The sequence below is a fragment of the Nerophis ophidion genome, linkage group LG08, assembly GCF_033978795.1.
Source record: "Nerophis ophidion isolate RoL-2023_Sa linkage group LG08, RoL_Noph_v1.0, whole genome shotgun sequence".
Lineage (NCBI taxonomy): Eukaryota > Metazoa > Chordata > Actinopteri > Syngnathiformes > Syngnathidae > Nerophis > Nerophis ophidion.
The window spans coordinates 19815829-19834697 of record NC_084618.1 but is presented as its reverse complement, the minus strand read 5'-3'; the positions used below and the strand labels follow the sequence as shown (position 1 = coordinate 19834697).

General features: G+C 40.4%; 2 protein-coding genes across 5 annotated transcripts in view; both read left to right on the top strand.

Moving 5' to 3' along the window:
• Positions 1–5560, top strand: part of slc5a1 (solute carrier family 5 member 1) — a 36369-nt gene extending 30809 nt beyond the window's left edge. Inside the window, exon 15 of the mRNA XM_061907972.1 lies at positions 4647–5560. Within this exon, the coding sequence (XP_061763956.1) occupies positions 4647–4864 (218 nt within the window). The 3' untranslated portion in view covers positions 4865–5560. The remainder of the gene's footprint in view (positions 1–4646) is intronic.
• Positions 5561–7313: 1753 nt separating this feature from the next.
• rnf208 (ring finger protein 208) overlaps positions 7314–18869 on the top strand; it is a 13612-nt gene continuing 2056 nt past the window's right edge. The window contains exons 1-3 of one of the 4 annotated variants that reach the window (XM_061907964.1): positions 7314–7588; positions 18443–18600; positions 18658–18869. The exon at positions 18658–18869 is cut by the window's right edge and continues 2056 nt beyond it. In XM_061907964.1, the coding sequence (XP_061763948.1) occupies positions 18833–18869 (37 nt within the window). In that variant the 5' untranslated portion in view covers positions 7314–7588; positions 18443–18600; positions 18658–18832. Of the gene's footprint in view, positions 7589–16247; positions 16392–18442 lie in introns of those variants that run through there. The other 3 variants (XM_061907963.1, XM_061907962.1, XM_061907965.1) reach the window with 3 other exon arrangements.

Below are 18869 nucleotides of genomic sequence, written 5' to 3'. Positions count from 1 at the left end.
TTCAACGAGCAGTAGTACTTCAACGAGCAGTAGTACTTCAATGAGCAGTAGTGCTTCAATGAGCAGTAGTACTTCAACGAGCTGTAGAACTTCAACGAGCAGCAGTACTTCAACGAGCAGTAGTGCTTCAATGAGCAGTAGTGCTTCAAACGAGCAGTAGTACTGGAGTAAGCAGTAGTACTTCAACGAGCAGTAGTACTTCATGGGCAGTAGTTCTTCAAGAGCGGTAGTTCTTTAACGAGCAGTAGTACGTCAACGAGCAGTAGTACGTCAACGAGCAGTCGTACTTCAACGAGCAGTCGTACTTCAACGAGCAGTTGTACTTCAATGAGCAGTAGTACTTCAACAAGCAGTAGTACTTCAACGAGCAGTAGAACTTCAACGAGCTGTAGAACTTCAGCGAGCAGTAGTACTTCAACAAACAGTAGTACTTCAACGAGCAGTAGTACTTCAACGAGCAGTAGAACTTCAACGAGCAGTAGTACTTCAATGAGCAGTAGTACTTCAATGAGCAGTAGTACTTCAATGAGCAGTAGCTCAACGAGCAGTAGTACGTCAACGAGCAGTCGTACTTCAACGAGCAGTCGTACTTCAACGAGCAGTAGTACTTCAACGAGCAGTAGTACTTCAATGAGCAGTAGTACTTCAATGAGCAGTAGTATTTCAACAAGCAGTAGCTCAACGAGCAGTAGTACTTCAACGAGCAGTAGTACTTCAACGAGCAGTAGTGCTTCAAACGAGCAGTAGTACTGGAGTAAGCGGTAGTTCTTCAACGAGCAGTAGTACGTCAACGAGCAGTAGTACCTCAATGAGCAGTAGTACTTCAACGAGCAGTAGTACTTCAACGAGCAGTAGAACTTCAACGAGCAGTAGTACTTCAATGAGCAGTAGTACTTCAACGAGCAGTAGTACTTCAACGAGCAGTAGTACTTCAACGAGCAGTAGTGCTTCAAACGAGCAGTAGTACTGGAGTAAGCGGTAGTTCTTCAACGAGCAGTAGTACGTCAACGAGCAGTAGTACGTCAATGAGCAGTAGTACTTCAACGAGCAGTAGTACTTCAAGGAGCAGTAGAACTTCAACGAGCAGTAGTACTTCAATGAGCAGTAGTACTTCAACGAGCAGTAGTACTTCAACGAGCAGTAGTACTTCAACGAGCAGTAGTACTTCAACGAGCAGTAGTGCTTCAACGAGCAGTAGTACTGGAGTAAGCAGTAGTATTTCAATGAGCAGTAGTACTTCAGCGAGCAGTAGTACTTCAGCGAGCAATAGTACTTAAACGAGCAGTAGTACTTCAACGAGCAGTAATACTTCAACGAGCAGTAGAACTTCAACTAGCAGTAGTACTTCAACGACAGTAGTACTTCAACAAGTAGTAAAACGTCAACAAGCAGTAGTACTTCAACAAGCAGTAGTACTTCAACAAGTAGTAAAACGTCAACAAGCAGTAGTACTTCAACAAGCAGTAGTACTTCAACAAGCAGTAGTACTTCAACAAGCAGTAGTACTTCAATGACAGTAGTACTTCAACAAGGAGTAGTACTTCAACAAGCAGTAGTACTTCAATGACAGTAGTACTTCAACAAGTAGTAAAACTTCAACAAGCAGTAGTACTTCAACAAGCAGTAGTACTTCAACGACAGTAGTACTTCAACAAGCAGTAGTACTTCAACAAGCAGTAGAACTTCAACAAGCAGTAGAACTTCAACAAGCAGTAGTACTTCAATGTACTTCAATTCTGTATGAAAGGCACAGGAAGTCAAGCGACATAATTAACCCACCAGCCTAAAATGGAGGGAAAACTTCAAAGGAAGTGCCGCCGCCACTGTGTGAGTGACAAGTGCTAGCAAACACAACACTCGCAAAAAGTTTGCTAAAACACGCAAACTCTGAACAAAACACGTAAACATGAACATATCAGCAACACTGGCAGCATAAGAGTAAATTATAAGATGGTTTCACAGCTACATTGTCTTAAAAACACCGCAGCAAAGAAGAAGACTTACCTCCTCACGGCCTGTCTCATCAGCAGGGGAGGACGATGACGTCACTACCGGAAGAATAAAATGACAAATAATCCCAAAAACGAACTTTTTGCTGAAAAAAAAAAATTACAAAATAAAAGTGACAATGAATAACAACAGAGCAATCAAATAAAACGTGAGGGAATTTTTGTGTGGAATGTATACAATATATCTTATATACCTGCTTGAACAAGAAGCAGTATTTGATTGAGCAGTACTACTTGAACAAGCAGTAGTACTTGAACAAGCAGTAGTTCTTGAACGAGTAGTATTACTTTAGGGAGCAGTAGTACTTGAACAAGCAATAGTACTTCAACGAGCAGTAGTACTTGGACAAACAGTTGTACTTGAACAAGCAGTAGTACTTGAACGAGCACTAGTACTTGAACGAGTAGTAGTACTGAACAAGCAGTAGTACTTGAACGAGTAGTAGTACTTGAACAAGCAGTATTACTTGAGTAAGCAGCAGTATTTGAATGAGCAATAGTACTCAAACAAGCAGTAGTAGTGCAACGAGCAGTAGTACTTCTACAAACAGTCGTACTTGAGTGAGCAGTAGTACTTGAAGAAGTAGTAGTACTTGAACGAGCAGTAGTACTTGTACAAACAGTCGTACTTGAGTGAGCAGTATTACTTGAAGAAGTAGTAGTACTTGAACGAGCAGTAGTACTTGTACAAACAGTAGTTCTTGTACATTCAAGTTGTACTTGAACAAACAGTAGTACTTGAACGAGCAGTAGTACTTGAACGAGCAGTAGTACTTGAACGAGCAATATTACTTGAACGAGCAATAGTACTTGAACGAGCATTAGTACTTAAACGAGCAGTAGTACTTGTGTAAACAGTAATACTTGAACAAGCAGTAGTTCTTGTACAAAAAAGTTGTACTTGAACAAGCAGTAGTACTTGAACAATCAATAGTATTTCAAGGAGCAGTAGTACTTGTACAAACAGTAGTACTTGGACAAGCAGTTGTACCTAAACTAGCAGTAATACTTGAACGAGAAGTAGTACTTGTACAAACAGTAGTACTTGACCAAGCAGTTGTACCTAAACTAGCAGTAGTACTTGAACAAGCAGTAGTACTTCAAAGAGCAGTAGTACTTGTACAAACATTAGTACTTGTACGAGCAGTAGTACTTGAACGAGCAGTAGTACTTGAACGACCAGTAGTACTTGAACAAGCAATAGTACTTCAATGAGCAGTAGTACTTGTACAAACAGTAGTACTTGACCAAGCAGTTGTACCTAAACTAGCAGTAGTACTTGAACGAGAAGTAGTACTTGAACAAGTAATAGTACTTGAATGAGAAGTAGTCATTGAACAAGCCATAGTACTTGAACAAGCAGTAGTACTTCAAAGAGCAGTAGTACTTGTACAAACATTAGTACTTGTACGAGCAGTAGTACTTGAACGAGCAGTAGTACTTCAAAGAGCAGTAGTGCTTGTACAAACATTAGTACTTGTACGAGCAGTAGTACTTGAACGAGCAGTAGTACTTGAACAAGCACAAGTACTTGAACAAGCAGTAGTACTTCAAAGAGCAGTAGTGCTTGTACAAACATTAGTACTTGTACGAGCAGTAGTACTTGAACGAGCAGTAGTACTTGAACAAGCAGTAGTTCTTGTACGAGCAGTAGTACTTGAACGAGCAGTAGTACTTGAACAAGCACTAGTACTTCAACGAGCAGTAGTACTTGTACAAACAGTAGTATTCGAACAAGCAGTTGTACTTAAACAAGCAGTAATACTTGAACGATAAGTAGTACTTGAACAAGTAATAGTACTTGAATGAGAAATAGTACTTGAACGAGCCATAGTACTTGAAAAAGCAGTAGTACTTCAAAGAGCAGTAGTACTTGTACAAACATTAGTACTTGTACGAGCAGTAGTACTTGAACGAGCAGTAGTACTTCAATAAGCAGTAGTACTTCAACAAGCTGTAGTACTTGTATAAACAGTAACACTTGAACAGGCAGTAGTTCTTGGACAAACAAGTTGCACTTGAGCAAGCAGTAGTAATTGAAGAACCAGTAGTACTTCAACAAGCAGTTGTACTTGAAAAAGTAGCAGCATTTGAACAAGCAGTAGTACTTCAACAAGCAGTAGTACTTGAACAAGTGACGGTACTTGAACAAGCAGTAGTACTTGAACGAGCAGTAGTACGTGACCCACCAGTAGTACTTCAACAGGCAGTAGTACTTCAACAAGTAGCGGTACTTGAACAAGCAGTAGTACTTGAACAAGCAGTGGTAATTGAACAAGCAGTAGTACTTGAACAAGCAGTGGTAATTGAACGAGCAGTAGTACTTGAACGAGCAGTTGTACTTGAACAAGCAGTGGTACTTGAAGAGAGTCTCACTGCAGGGACCTCCTTTAAGTGCCTTGAGGGGGAGGGGCCAAAATGCAGATTAGAATTCGGGTTAGGGCGAGTAGATTTGTTCCAATACTACAGTCTACTCTAATTGTCCCTTCCTGGCTACTACATTCCTCTTAATCTCGCCCTGCAGAGTGGAAAGCTTCTTTGAGATGTTCTCCAGTTTTGCGATTTCGTTCAGAAATCTTCACAGTCGTTGATATTGTCACATGACACCCTGGCCGCAAACCATCTCTGATGTTCCAGAAGCTTCCGAGGAGACGGCGGGCCCCTGCAAGAAGGCCCTGGCGTGTTTCTGCGGCCTGCAGCAGCAGAAGGCCGCCAAGCTCAGCGAGGAGGAGAAGGCGGAGCTTCAGAGGAAGCTGACGGACACGACAGAAGCGCCGCGTTGGAGGAACGTCGTCAACGGCAACGCCATCGTCCTGCTGTGCGTGGCCATCTTCTTCCACGGCTTCTACGGCTAGCACAGCGTTGACCGGTGTGACCCGGTCTTCTGGCCTGTCGAACCAGTGGCACTTTAAAACTCATTTCCTTCACAATTATTATTATTTTTATTCTCTGCCTTGACCTATGGGACAGTTATTCATGCTGACAACGTGGTATTAAACGTCTTGCCTCAGCCCTAAGTCCAAAGTCTCGTATTTCATTCACACTTTCGTTGTCTCAGACGGAAATTAAAATGTACTTTCCCGTCTTGCCACTAGAGGACACTGTTGCTTTGTTTTCATACTCGACAAAACAGAACTAAACATGTCCTCTCCTTACTCGCCGCTAGAGGACACTGTTGCTTTCTTTTTTGAAGACTGACCTTAAAACTGTAGTTAAGAAGTGATATCCTTTTTTACTTATTATTTGATTCTTTATATTTCACCTCACACAAAACTGATAAGTTTAATTTCACATCCATCGGAAAAACTTTGTACGAAGTCAAATGACATGACTAGGTTTTATCCTCTAATTGCAACACAAAATGTGTAAGAATAAAATATGTAAGAAAAATATCGATTAATCAGTTGACATTTGCAATCATCAAATCAACTATACATTAGTCCTTTTGTTGAATATGATACGATATAGAAACAAATATGTATGATAATAGTATGGATGTGCCAAAATTAATTGAATATGATGAAAATTAAAGAGATTACATTCGACAATAATTTGTCAAATTGTCCAATAATATATTTAGTTGTGAAATGTAAGACAATCCAACTGAATCGATTCATGAATGAATTATAAGATGTTTTGTGGGAAAATTAAAACACACTTTTAAAGTCACTTTCTAAAAACGAATAAAAAAGATTAAAATTCTAACTAACTGAGAAAAAAAGTCATATGTAAATATCGTTATTTATTCTCCATACACTTCATTTATCCATTTTATTTGGCTTGTTCCTCTCAGGGTCGCCGGGGGGTGCTGGAGCCTATCCCAGCTGCACTCGAGCGGAAGGCGGTGGACATGTTTTTATATATACTGTATGTCAATATATATATACATATATATATATATATATAAACTGTATATTAATATATGTATACGGTACTTGTATTATGCAAAAAATTGTTTTGGGGATTTACAGTCAATTTGCTCTGCAGACAAGTTCATTAAGTCAAAAATGATCTAGTGTTATAATAAACTTGTCAGAGGTCTTTGTTGTTGACGAACCCCAAGATGCAGAGACGGAGGCAGGCATAGCATATGAAAACATGATTTAATTAAACTTAAACAAGAACAAACAAAAAGCATGCAGGTGGGCGAAATAACAAACTAAGGGAGCTAGCACTGGAAGCTAGAAAACAAAAAGGAACTTTAGCTTGGAAGTTAGTGGATAGCAAACAGAAAAACTGGAAATAACTAATGGCTAACAAGAACAGCTTACCGCTACGACGACCAGGACAAAACGTAGCATGACAGGTAATAGCTGAAAAGAATCAGACACGACAAGAGCAACATATGGCAACGACGAGTCCGAATGACAATAAAACGATCCAGCACTGACTGGAGGAACAAAGCCGATTGACATCAGGTGTGACCAGATGCCAATCAGCCGCAGCTGAGTGAAAACAGGACACAGGGAGACAAACAGGAAGCTGAACCAAAATAAGAGCACTAGACAGGAACTAAGGACAGGAAATACTAAACACACAGAGGAGAAACTAAAACACAAACAAACTGTCAGTGGCAACGCTGACAAAACTATTAATAACAATAATAACATTACTTGTACTAATGATGATAATAACAACAATATTAAATAAATAATAACAATAATAATAATTAAAATAATAACAACATAATAATAATAAAAACGTTAATTATAATAATGATAAAAACAACACTATTAAATTAATAGCAATAATAATAATTCAAATAATAATAACATCAACAATGAAATAATAATAATACAATAATTATAACAGTAACAACATTAATACAATAATTATAACAACAACAATAATAAAAATAATGACAATAAAAATAATAATACTGACGATGACGATGATGAAAATGATGAAGCAACCACATTATCTTTGGCAGCTCTATTTAGACCACATCAATAAACACAAACAATATTTGTGAAAACATTGATCTCGCCGCGCCAGTGACGATCCATAGCGAGGCTACCTTTTCTACTGGTGTTATTGGCGGCGGTGTGGACACTCCCACTTTGACACTTTTCATCATTCATGTCGGGATTGAAGCGCCCACTCAGCATCTTGACCATTAGTCAGCGACTTTACTCTTCGCTCGCTCTTCCCTGCACTTGGGAGATTACATCCAAATGTGTGTGTGTGTGTGTGTGTGTGTGTGTGTGTGTGTGTTTGCTGATGTTTCTCATTGGCTGAAAGCGTCCTTTTTCAGTGTGCTGCCTGCAAACACTGCAGTGCAGAAGAGGGGGAGAGAGAGAGAGAGAGAGAGAGAGAGAGAGAGAGAGAGAGAGAGAGCATAGTGCGCATGTGCAGCAGTGAGGAGCAGGAGGAGGAGGACGAGGAGGAGGTGCTGTGAGGGAGCAGAGGAAGCAGGAGAAGGAGAGGAAGGAGACATGTCGCTGTGGTGCAGGAGATGAGTGCAGGAGCTCGGACGCCATCTTTGTCAACGCCATCCACGCCATCGCGAAGAGGCAGGAGGACGAGAGCGGCGAGAGGAGGCGGGAAGGACCTCCATCTTCTCTCTGCATCCCAGGCAGGTGAGGAGGATGATGACGATGGTGATGATGACAATGTGTGATGTTCTAGAAGCTTCTGTGCGTGTGTGTGTGTGTGTGTGTGTTTGTGTGTGTGTGTGTGTGTCCATCATGTTGATGCGTTTAAAAAAAAAATGTCCATTTGCAGACTCAGCATGTAGTGAAGTGTCCAATGTTGCTATTGCATAACACCCCCACCCATCCACCCACCCACACACAATCTGACATATTCCACTTCCTCCCACCTCATTAATCAATAAGTAATCAATCACAAAATGCACGGGCTCATAATAATTTTTTTTGCTGCCTTCTTCTGTCTGCCGCCACACATCACGCTCCACTCAGCGGGGGAATCAAGTGCAAAATGGCCGACAGATGTCAGGAGGCAGTGTCGCTTTGAAATTGGATGTATATTTATATGTACATATGTATGTGTGCTGTATGTGTGTGTGTATACTTTGAAAAATGCTATATCGCTGGCAAGTGAGCATGAAGAGTTGAAGCCAGAGGATTAAATCCAACACGTTACGTAATCATAACAACATAAAACCTCTTTGCACTCAGACTGTCTTTTTACTGCTGGCTGATATGGAACTTAGTCAGGACAGACAGGTGTTTATTGAGGGAGAGAGGGGTGTTTATTGAGAGACAGACAGGTGTGTATTGTGGCACAGAAGGGTGTTAATTGAGGGACAGACAGGTGTTCATTGAAGGACGGACGGGTGTTCATTGAGAGACAGACAGTTGTTCGTTGAGCAACAGACAGGTGTTCACTGAGAGACAGACAGGTGTTTATTGAGAGACAGACAGGTGTTTATTGAGGGACAGATGGGTGCTCATTGAAGTAGAGACGGGTGTTTATAGAGAGACAGACAGGTGTTCGATGAGCGACAGACTGGTGTTCATTGAGCGGCAGACAGGTGCTCATTGAGGGACAGACAGGTGTTCATTGAAGGACAGACAGGTGTTTTTTGAGAGACAGACAGGTGTTCATGCAAGGACAGACGGGTGTTTATAAAGACACAGACAGGTGTTTATTGAGAGACAGACAGGTGCTCATTGAGGGACAGACAGGTGTTCATTGAAGGACAGACAGGTGTTTTTTGAGAGACAGACAGGTGTTCATTCAAGGACAGACGGGTGTTTATAAAGACACAGACAAGTGTTTATTGAGAGACAGACAGGTGCTCATTGAGGGACAGACAGGTGTTCATTGAAGGACAGACAGGTGTTTTTTGAGAGACAGACAGGTGTTCATTCAAGGACAGACGGGTGTTTATAAAGACACAGACAAGTGTTTATTGAGAGACAGACAGGTGTCCATTGAGGGACAGACAGGTGTTCATTGAAGGACAGACAGGTGTTTTTTGAGAGACAGACAGGTGTTCATTCAAGGACAGACGGGTGTTTATAAAGACACAGACAGGTGTTTATTGAGAGACAGACAGGTGTTCATTGAGGGAGAGATGGGTGTTCATTGAAGGACAGACAGGTGTTCATTGAGAGACAGACAGGTGTTCATTGAGGGACAGACAGGTGTTCATTGATGGAGGGATGGGTGTTCATTGAGTGACAGACAGGTGTGTATTGAGGGACAGACGGGTGTTTCTTTGAGGGACTGACAGGTGTTCATTGAAGGACAGCCAGGCGTTTATTGACAGACAGACGGGTGTTCATTGAGGGACAGACAGGTGTTCATTGAGAGACAGACGGGTGTTCATTGAGGGAAAGACGGGTGTTCATTGAGGGACAGACAGGTGTTAATTGAGAGACAGACGGGTGTTCATTGACGAAAAGACGGGTGTTCATTGAAAGACAGACAAGTGTGTATTGAGGGAGAGATGGGTGTTCATTGAAGGACAGACGGATGTTTATTGAAAGACAGGCAGGTGTTCATTGAGGGAGAAATGGGAGTTCATTGAAGGACAGACGGGTGTTCATTGAGAGACAGACAGGTGTTCATTGAGCGACAGACTGGTGTTCATTGAGGGACAGATGGGTGTTCATTGAGGGACAGACGGGTGTTCATTGAGGGAGAGATGGGTGTTCATTGAGAGACAGACAGGTGTGTATTCAGTCACAGACGGGTGTTCATTGAGAGACAGACAGGTGTTCATTGAAAGACAGACGGGTGTTTATTGAGGGACAGACAGGTGTTCATTGAGTGAAAGACAAATGTTCATTGAGAGACAGACAGGTGTTCATTGAGCGACAGACTGGTGTTCATTGAGGGACAGACAGGTGTTCATTGAGAGACAGACGGGTGTTCATTGAGGGAGAGATGGGTGTTCATTGAGTGAAAGACAAGTGTTCATTGAGAGACAGACATGTGTTCATTGAAAGACAGACGGGTGTTTATTGGGAGACAGACAGGTGTTCATTGAGGGACAGACAGGTGTTCATTGAGAGACAGACAGGTGTTCATTGAGGGACAGACGGGTGTTCATTGAGGGAGAGATGGGTGTTCATTGAGAGACAGACAGGTGTGTATTCAGTCACAGACGGGTGTTCATTGAGAGACAGACAGGTGTTCATTGAAAGACAGACAGGTGTTTATTGGGGGACAGACAGGTGTTCATTGAGGGACAGACAGGTGTTCATTGAGAGACAGACAGCTGTTAATTGAGTGAAAGACAAGTGTTCATTGAGAGACAGACATGTGTTCATTGAAAGACAGACGGGTGTTTATTGGGAGACAGACAGGTGTTCATTGAGGGACAGACAGGTGTTCATTGAGAGACAGACAGCTGTTAATTGAGGGACAGACAGGTGTTTATTGTGGGACAGACGGGTGTTAATTGAGGGACAGACGGGTGTTAATTGAGGGACAGACAGGTGTTCATTGAGGGAGAGATGGGTGTTCATTGAGAGACAGACAGGTGTTTATTGAGGGACAGGTGGGTGTTCATTGAGAGACAGACAGGTGTTTATTGAGGGACAGGCAGGTGTTCATTGAGGGAGAGATCGGTGTTCATTGAAGGTAAGACAGGTGTTCATTGAGAAACAGACAGGTGTTCATTGAGGGACAGGGAGGTGTTCATTGAGGGAGAGATGGGTGTTAATTGAGAGACAGACAGGTGTTCATTGAGGGACAGGTGGGTGTTCATTGAGAGACAGACAGGTGTTTATTGAGGGACAGGCAGGTGTTTATTGAAGGACAGATGGGTGTTCATTGAGAGACAGACGGGTGTTTATTGAGGGACAGGCAGGTGTTCATTGAGGGAGAGATGGGTGTTTATTGAGAAACAGACAGGTGTTCCTAGAGGGACAGGCAGGTGTTCATTGAGGGAGAGATGGGTGTTAATTGAGAGACAGACAGGTGTTTATTGAGGGACAGGCAGGTGTTCATTGAGGGAGAGGTGGGTGTTCATTAAGGGGGGGGGGGGTGAGCAATCATTGAGAGACACAGACAAGTGTTTATTGTGGCACAGACGGGTGTTAATTGAGAGACAGACGGGTGTTTATTGAGGGACAGGCAGGTGTTCATTGAGGGAGAGATGGGTGTTTATTGAGAAACAGACAGGTGTTCCTAGAGGGACAGGCAGGTGTTCATTGAGGGAGAGATGGGTGTTAATTGAGAGACAGACTGGTGTTCATTGAGGGACAGGCAGGTGTTCATTGAGGGAGAGGTGGGTGTTCATTAAGGGGGGGGGGGGGTGAGCAATCATTGAGAGACACAGACAAGTGTTTATTGTGGCACAGACGGGTGTTAATTGAGAGACAGACGGGTGTTTATTGAGGGACAGGCAGGTGTTCATTGAGGGAGAGATGGGTGTTTATTGAGAAACAGACAGGTGTTCCTAGAGGGACAGGCAGGTGTTCATTGAGGGAGAGATGGGTGTTAATTGAGAGACAGACTGGTGTTCATTGAGGGACAGGCAGGTGTTCATTGAGGGAGAGGTGGGTGTTCATTAAGGGGGGGGGGGGGTGAGCAATCATTGAGAGACACAGACAAGTGTTTATTGTGGCACAGACGGGTGTTAATTGAGAGACAGACTGGTGTTCATTGAGGGACAGGCAGGTGTTCATTGAGATGAGATGGGTGTTAATTGAGAGACAGACAGGGGTTTATTGAGAGACAGGTGGGTGGTCATTGAGGGAGAGATGGGTGTTCATTGAGAGACAGACAGGTGTTTTAAAATCATCATGTTTGAAATCATTGTCTTTAAAATCATTGTGTGAAATCATCATGCATAAAATCATTATATTTGGTACCATAATGTTTGAAATCATTATGTGTGAAATATCATGTATAAAATCATTATATTGGATACTATAATGTTTGAAATCATTGTCTTTAAAATCATCATGTGTGAAATCATCATGTAAAAAATCATTATGTTGGCTATCACCTTGTTTGAAATCGTTAAGTTTTAAAATCATCATGTTTGAAATCATTGTCTTTAAAATCATTATGTGTGAAATATAATGTATAAAATCATTATATTGGATACTATAATGTTTGAAATCATTGTCTTTAAAATCATTATGTGTGAAATCGTCATGTATAAAATCATTGTGTTGGCTATTACCATGTCTGAAATCATTGTGTTTAAAATCCTCGTCTTTGACATCACCTTGTTTGAAATCATGAAATTTTAAAATCATCATGTTTGAAATCAGTTTGAAATGATCATGTTTGACATCACTATGTTTAAAATCATAATGTGTGAAATCATCATGTATAAAATCACTATGTTGGATATGGCCATGTTTGAAATCATCGTGTTTGACATCACCTTGTTTGAAATCATGAAGTTTTGAAATCATCACGTTTGAAATCATTGTGTTTGAAATCATCATGTTTGTTTTGATTGTAAAACAGAGAGAAGTACTTCAGTGAAGAAACTACTCAAGTACAGGTGTGAGTTATGAAGTAGTACTACTCACTACTACACAAGAACAGTAGTAGTACTACTCACTACAACACAAGTACAGTAGTAGTAGTACTCACTACTACACAAAAACAGTAGTAGTACTACTCACTACTACACAAGTACAGTAGTAGTACTACTCAATACTACACAAGTACAGTAGTAGTACCACTCACCACTACACAAGTACAGTAGTAGTACTACTCAATACTACACAAGTACAGTAGTAGTACTAATGACTACCACACAAGTACAGTAGTAGTACTACTCACTACTACACAAGTACAGTAGTAGTACTACTCACTACTACACAAGTACAGTAGTAGTACTACTCACTACTACACAAGTACAGTAGTAGTACTACTCACTACTACACAAGTACAGTAGTAGTACTACTCACTACTACACAAGTACAGTAGTAGTACCAATGACTACTACACAAGTACAGTAGTAGTAATACTCACAACTACACAGGTACAGTAGTAGTACTAATGACTACTACACAAGTACAGTAGTAGTACTAATGCCTACGACACTAGTACAGTAGTGGTACTACTCACTACTACACAAGTACAGTAGTAGTACTAATGACTACGACACAAGTACAGTAGTAGTACTACTCACTACTACACAAGTACAGTAGTAGTACTAATGACTTCTACACAAGTACAGTAGTAGTACTAAAGACTACGACACAAGTACAGTAGTAGTACTAATGACTACTACACAAGTACAGTAGTAGTACTAATGACTACGACACTAGTGCAGTAGTAGTACTACTCACTACTACACAAGTACAGTAGTAGTACTAATGACTACAACACAAGTACAGTAGTAGTACTACTCACTATTACACAAGTACAGTAGTAGTACTAATGACTACTACACAAGTGCAGTAGTAGTACTAATGACTACAACACAAGTACAGTAGTAGTACTAATGACTACAACACAAGTACAGTAGTAGTACTACTCACTACTACACAAGTACAGTAGTAGTACTAATGACTACTGCAAAAGTACAGTAGTAGTACTAATGACTTCTACACAGGTACAGTAATAGTACTAAAGACTACGACACAAGTACAGTAGTAGTACTACTCACTACTACAAAAGTACAGTAGTAGTACTAATGACTGCTACACAAGTACAGTAGTATTAGGGCTATATAAGTAAACATTGATTGATTGATTGATAGTACTACTCACTACGACACAAGTACAGTAGTAGTACTACTCACTACTACACAAGTACAGTAGTAGTACTACTCACTACTACACAAGTACAGTAGTAGTACTACTCACTACTACACAAGTACAGTAGTAGTACTAATGACTACTACACAAGTACAGTAGTATTAGGGCTATATAAGTAAACATTGATTGATTGATTGATAGTACTACTCACTACTACACAAGTACAGTAGTAGTACTACTCACTACTACACAAGTACAGTAGTAGTACTAATGACTACTACACAAGTACAGTAGTAGTACTAATGACTACAACACAAGTACAGTAGTAGTACTACTCACTACTACACAAGTACAGTAGTAGTACTAATGACTACTACACAAGTACAGTAGTAGTACTACTCACTACTACACAAGTACAGTAGTAGTACTAATGACTACTACACAAGTACAGTAGTAGTACTACTCACTACTACACAAGTACAGTAGTAGTACTACTCACTACTACACAAGTACAGTAGTAGTACAATATTTCATGAGTGACCTCACAGCAGGCTAATGTTAGCATATGCTAGCTAAAGGATAAACAACACCCAACGCTAAACACAAAGTTTTTAGTCTTTTTTCGTTCTTTTTGAGTAAAAACTGAAGTTCGCTCACTTTTTACAGCGCGTGGTTGGACTGTGGTCACGTGACCGCCAGGCTGCGTTCGATTGGTGCAATGGAGTCAGAGGTCACTGGTGCCGACCTTGGGTAGGTCTTGGGACGCAAGTCGCTCTCCACCAGGCCGGGGGTACACCGGGTGTGTGACAGAGCTGCGTGAGAAATTTCAAGTCACTTTCAGGGTCTGAGAAGAGCGTCACCGTGGCAGTAACCAGCTGTCCCAATACTTTGGACTCAGTTGCAACAGAGAGAAATGTTTGGCTTTTTATTTAAGCTTTTTTTTCGCTTTAAAAATATGTTGTCAGGTTCTATCTTTAGCCCTGAATGTTCACTTTCACTTTCCCTTTCATCCAAGCATCTTCATCACACAGATTTAGAGCGGTCTGATCCCGTCTGAAAGCACAGCAACTTAGTTTTATGTGTGCGTTACCTGAGTTACCTTTGTGGTACCTGTGTGTTACATGAGTGTTACATGAGTGTACAGTAACGTGTGTTACGTATGTATAACCTGTATGCTACCTGTATGTTACATGAGCATACAGTAACCTGTGTTACGTGTGTGTTCCATGAGTGTTCCGTGAGTGTACAGTAAGGTCTGTTTCAGATGTATTACCTGTGTGTTACATGGGTGCCACCCGAGTTTACAGTAACATGTGTTACATGTGTTACCTGTGTGTTACGTGAGTCTACAGTAACATGTGTTAAGTAGTGTTGTGTGAATATTATGCGTGTTACCCGTGAGAGTATACAGTAACATGTATTACCTGTGTTACACCTGTGTGTTACGTGTTACCTGAGTGTATAGGAACATGTGTTACGTGTGTGTTACATGAGTATTACCGAGTGTAAAGTAACATGCGTTACGTGTGTTACATGAGTGTTGCCTGTGTGTGCAGTAAAGTGTGTTGTGTTTTACCTGCGTATTACATGAGTCTACAGTAACATATGCTATGTGAGTGATACATAAATGTAACATGTGTTACTTGTGTGTATTACCTGTGCGTTATATGTGTCTTACATGAGTGTTACATGATTGTACAGTAACATGTATTACCTGTCTTTTACCTGTGTGTTACCTGAGTGTATAGTAATGTGTGCAATGTGTATTACCTGTGTGTTACGTGAGTGGACATTAACATGTGTTAATGTTAATATAATGACAATAAAGTTAATTCTAATCTATTGTATTCTATTCTATGTGAGTGTTACCCGAATATTATGTGTGTGTTACATGGGTATTACCTGTGTTACTTGTGTGTTACGTGTGTGTACAGTAATGTGTGTCGTGTGTTCCTGTGTGTTACGGATGTCTAACGTGTGTTAATCGTTCTTACAAATGTGTTACTTTGTTTGTTACTTGTGTGTTATGTGAGTGTCACGTGAATGTACAGTAATGTGTTTTATGTGAGTGCAGGTTGGGACAAGCGGTAGAAAATGGATGGATGGATGCGTGTGTTACATGTTTGTAACACGTGTGTTATGTCCGTTATGTGAGTGAAATTTGTGTTACAGCTGTGTTGTGTGTGTGTTACGTATGTTATGTGTGTTACATATGTGTTGTGTATTTCACATGTTTATTTTGTGTGTGTGTGTTATGTGTGTTACACATGTGTTACACATGTGTTACACATGTGTTACGTGTGGGTTACATGTGTGTTACTTCTGTTGTACGCGGATTACACGAGTGTTTTGTGTTTGTAACGCGTGTTGCGCTTATGTTACGTGTGTTACATTTGTGTTGCGTATGTTACATGTGTGTTACGCCTGTTATATGTGTATTAAGTGTTATGTGTTTGTAACAGGTGTGTTATGCTTATGTTGCGTGTGTTACGTGTGTATTAGTTGTGTATTGCAGAAGTATTACATAAGTGTTACACAGGCATTATGTGTGTGTGTGTGTGTGTGTGACCTAGGTGTGTGTCAGAACAAAAGCCACACAGTGAGCGTGTGTGCTGCAAGCGTGGTATGAGGATGGAGAGATGTAACATGGCGGCTGCTAGCAGGTCATGTGACGCGTGCAGGGAGCAGCAATACGTGCATGAAAAAAGGAAAAGTGGAAATGTGCTTCATTGCTCAAGTAGGTCGCGCCTCCTCTGCTCAGTCTGCACATAATGGTTCTTCTCCTGCCTGCCTTTCACAAGTCTTCTGGTACATCAGACATGTTGGGAGAAGGTGTTGACAGGAAGTTCTGTCACCTGCCCTGTAGACCAAAAATCCATTTTACTAGAGATGTTTTCTACAGGAAGTACACGATTGACTTATTAAATGAATGACTTATTAGATGACTGACTTATTAGATGATTGACATATTAGATGACTGTGTTTTTAGATGACTGCCTTATTAAATGACTGACTAATTAGATGACTGCCTTGTTAGATGACTGACTTATTAAATGACTGACTTATTAGATGACTGCCTTGTTAGATGACTGACTTATTAAATGACTGACTTACTAGGTGACAAACTTATGAGATGACTGAATTATTAGATGACTGACTTATTAGATGATTGACATATTAGATGACTGCGTTTTTAGATGACTGCCTTATTAAATGACTGACTAATTAGATGACTGCCTTGTTAGATGACTGACTTATTAAATGACTGACTTATTAGATGACTGCCTTGTTAGATGACTGACTTATTAGATGACTGACTTATTAGATGACTGACTTATTAGATGACTGACTTATTAAATGACTGACACATTAGATGACTGACTTATTAAATGACTGACTTATTAAATGACTGCCTTTTTGGATGACTTATTAAATGACTGACTTATTAGATGACTGACATATTAGATGACAGACTTATTAAATGACTGACTTACGAGATGACTGATTTATTAGATGACTGACTTATTAAATGACTGACTTATTAGATGACTGACATATTAGATGACTGACCTATTAGATGACTGACTTACTAAATGACTGACTTATTAAATGACTGACATTAGATGACTGACTTATTAAATGACTGACTTATTAGATGACTGACATATTAGATGACTGACTTATTAAATGACTGACTTATTAAATGACTGCCTTGTTAGATGACTGACTTATTAGATGACTGACTTATTAAATGACTGACTTATTAAATGACTGACTTATTAAATGACTGCCTTGTTAGATGACTGACTTATTAGATGACTGACTTATTAAATGACTGACATATTAGATGACTGACTTATTAGATGACCGACTTATTAAATGACTGACACATTAGATGACGGACTTATTAAATGACTGACATATTAGATGACTGAATTATTAGATGACTGACTTATTAAACGACTGACACATTAGATGACTGACATATTAGATGACTGCCTTTTTAGATGACTGAATTATTAAATTACTGACTTATTAGATGACTGACTTATTAGATGACTGCCTTTTTAGATGACTGCCTTATTAAATGGCTGACTTATTAGATGACTGACATATTAGATGACTGACTTATTAGATGACTGACTTATTAAATGACTGACTTATTAGATGACTGACTTATTAGATGACAGACTTTTTAAATGACTGACTTACGAGATGACTGATTTATTAGATGATGGACATGTTAGATGACTGACTTGTTAAATGACTGACTTATTAGATGACTGACATATTAGATGACTGACATATTATATGACTGACTTAATAGATGACTGACATATTAGATGACTGACTTATTAAATGACTGACTTATTAGATCACTGACATATTAGATGACTGACTTATTAGATGACTGACCTATTAAATGACTGACCTATTAAATGACTGACTTATTAGATGACTGACATATTAGATGACTGACTTATTAAATGACTGACTTACGTGATGACTGACTTACGTGATGACTGACTTATTAGATGACTGACATATTAGATGACTGACTTATTAGATGACTGACATATTAGATGACTGACGTATCAGATAACTGGCATATTAGATGACTGACTTATAGATGACTGACCTATCGAACAATGCAAATAATAGTCTTCCTTTCATCCCTGACAGCAAAGTACAAAGATCATTTCCTGTCACCACAGCGACACAAAGTTCTTGCCAGTAATCAATCCCCAACAATCCTAACTGGTGACTTTGTTGTGTTTTGTACGGCAGGAAGACGCACCTGAGGACACCAAACCCTCCGAAGACGGACCACTTCCTCCTCACTCTCACCTGGGAAGACTTCAGAAACACCTGACAGGACTTGTGAACAGAAACCATCCACATAAATCCTGATCTTGATACCTAGATCAAGGGAGGTATAGATAGATGTAGGTATAGATGTATGGGACATCTTCTTTGCAAACCATAAGCTACTGATCCTTCAGGTGCTCTGGCTCAACTCTGCTTCCCGCCAACCCCCCACAGTCACAGCAATAATAGTACTAATAACAATAATAGAGCGGTCACAAGGACTCAGGCTGACGGCAGCGGGTAGCAGGATTGGGGGCGGGGTCTGTAAAGGCACCATGGAGGCAGTCATCCGTCCCCACGTGCCCTCCAATGGCTGACTTGAGCCCGGCAGCAGCAGGCGCTCCTT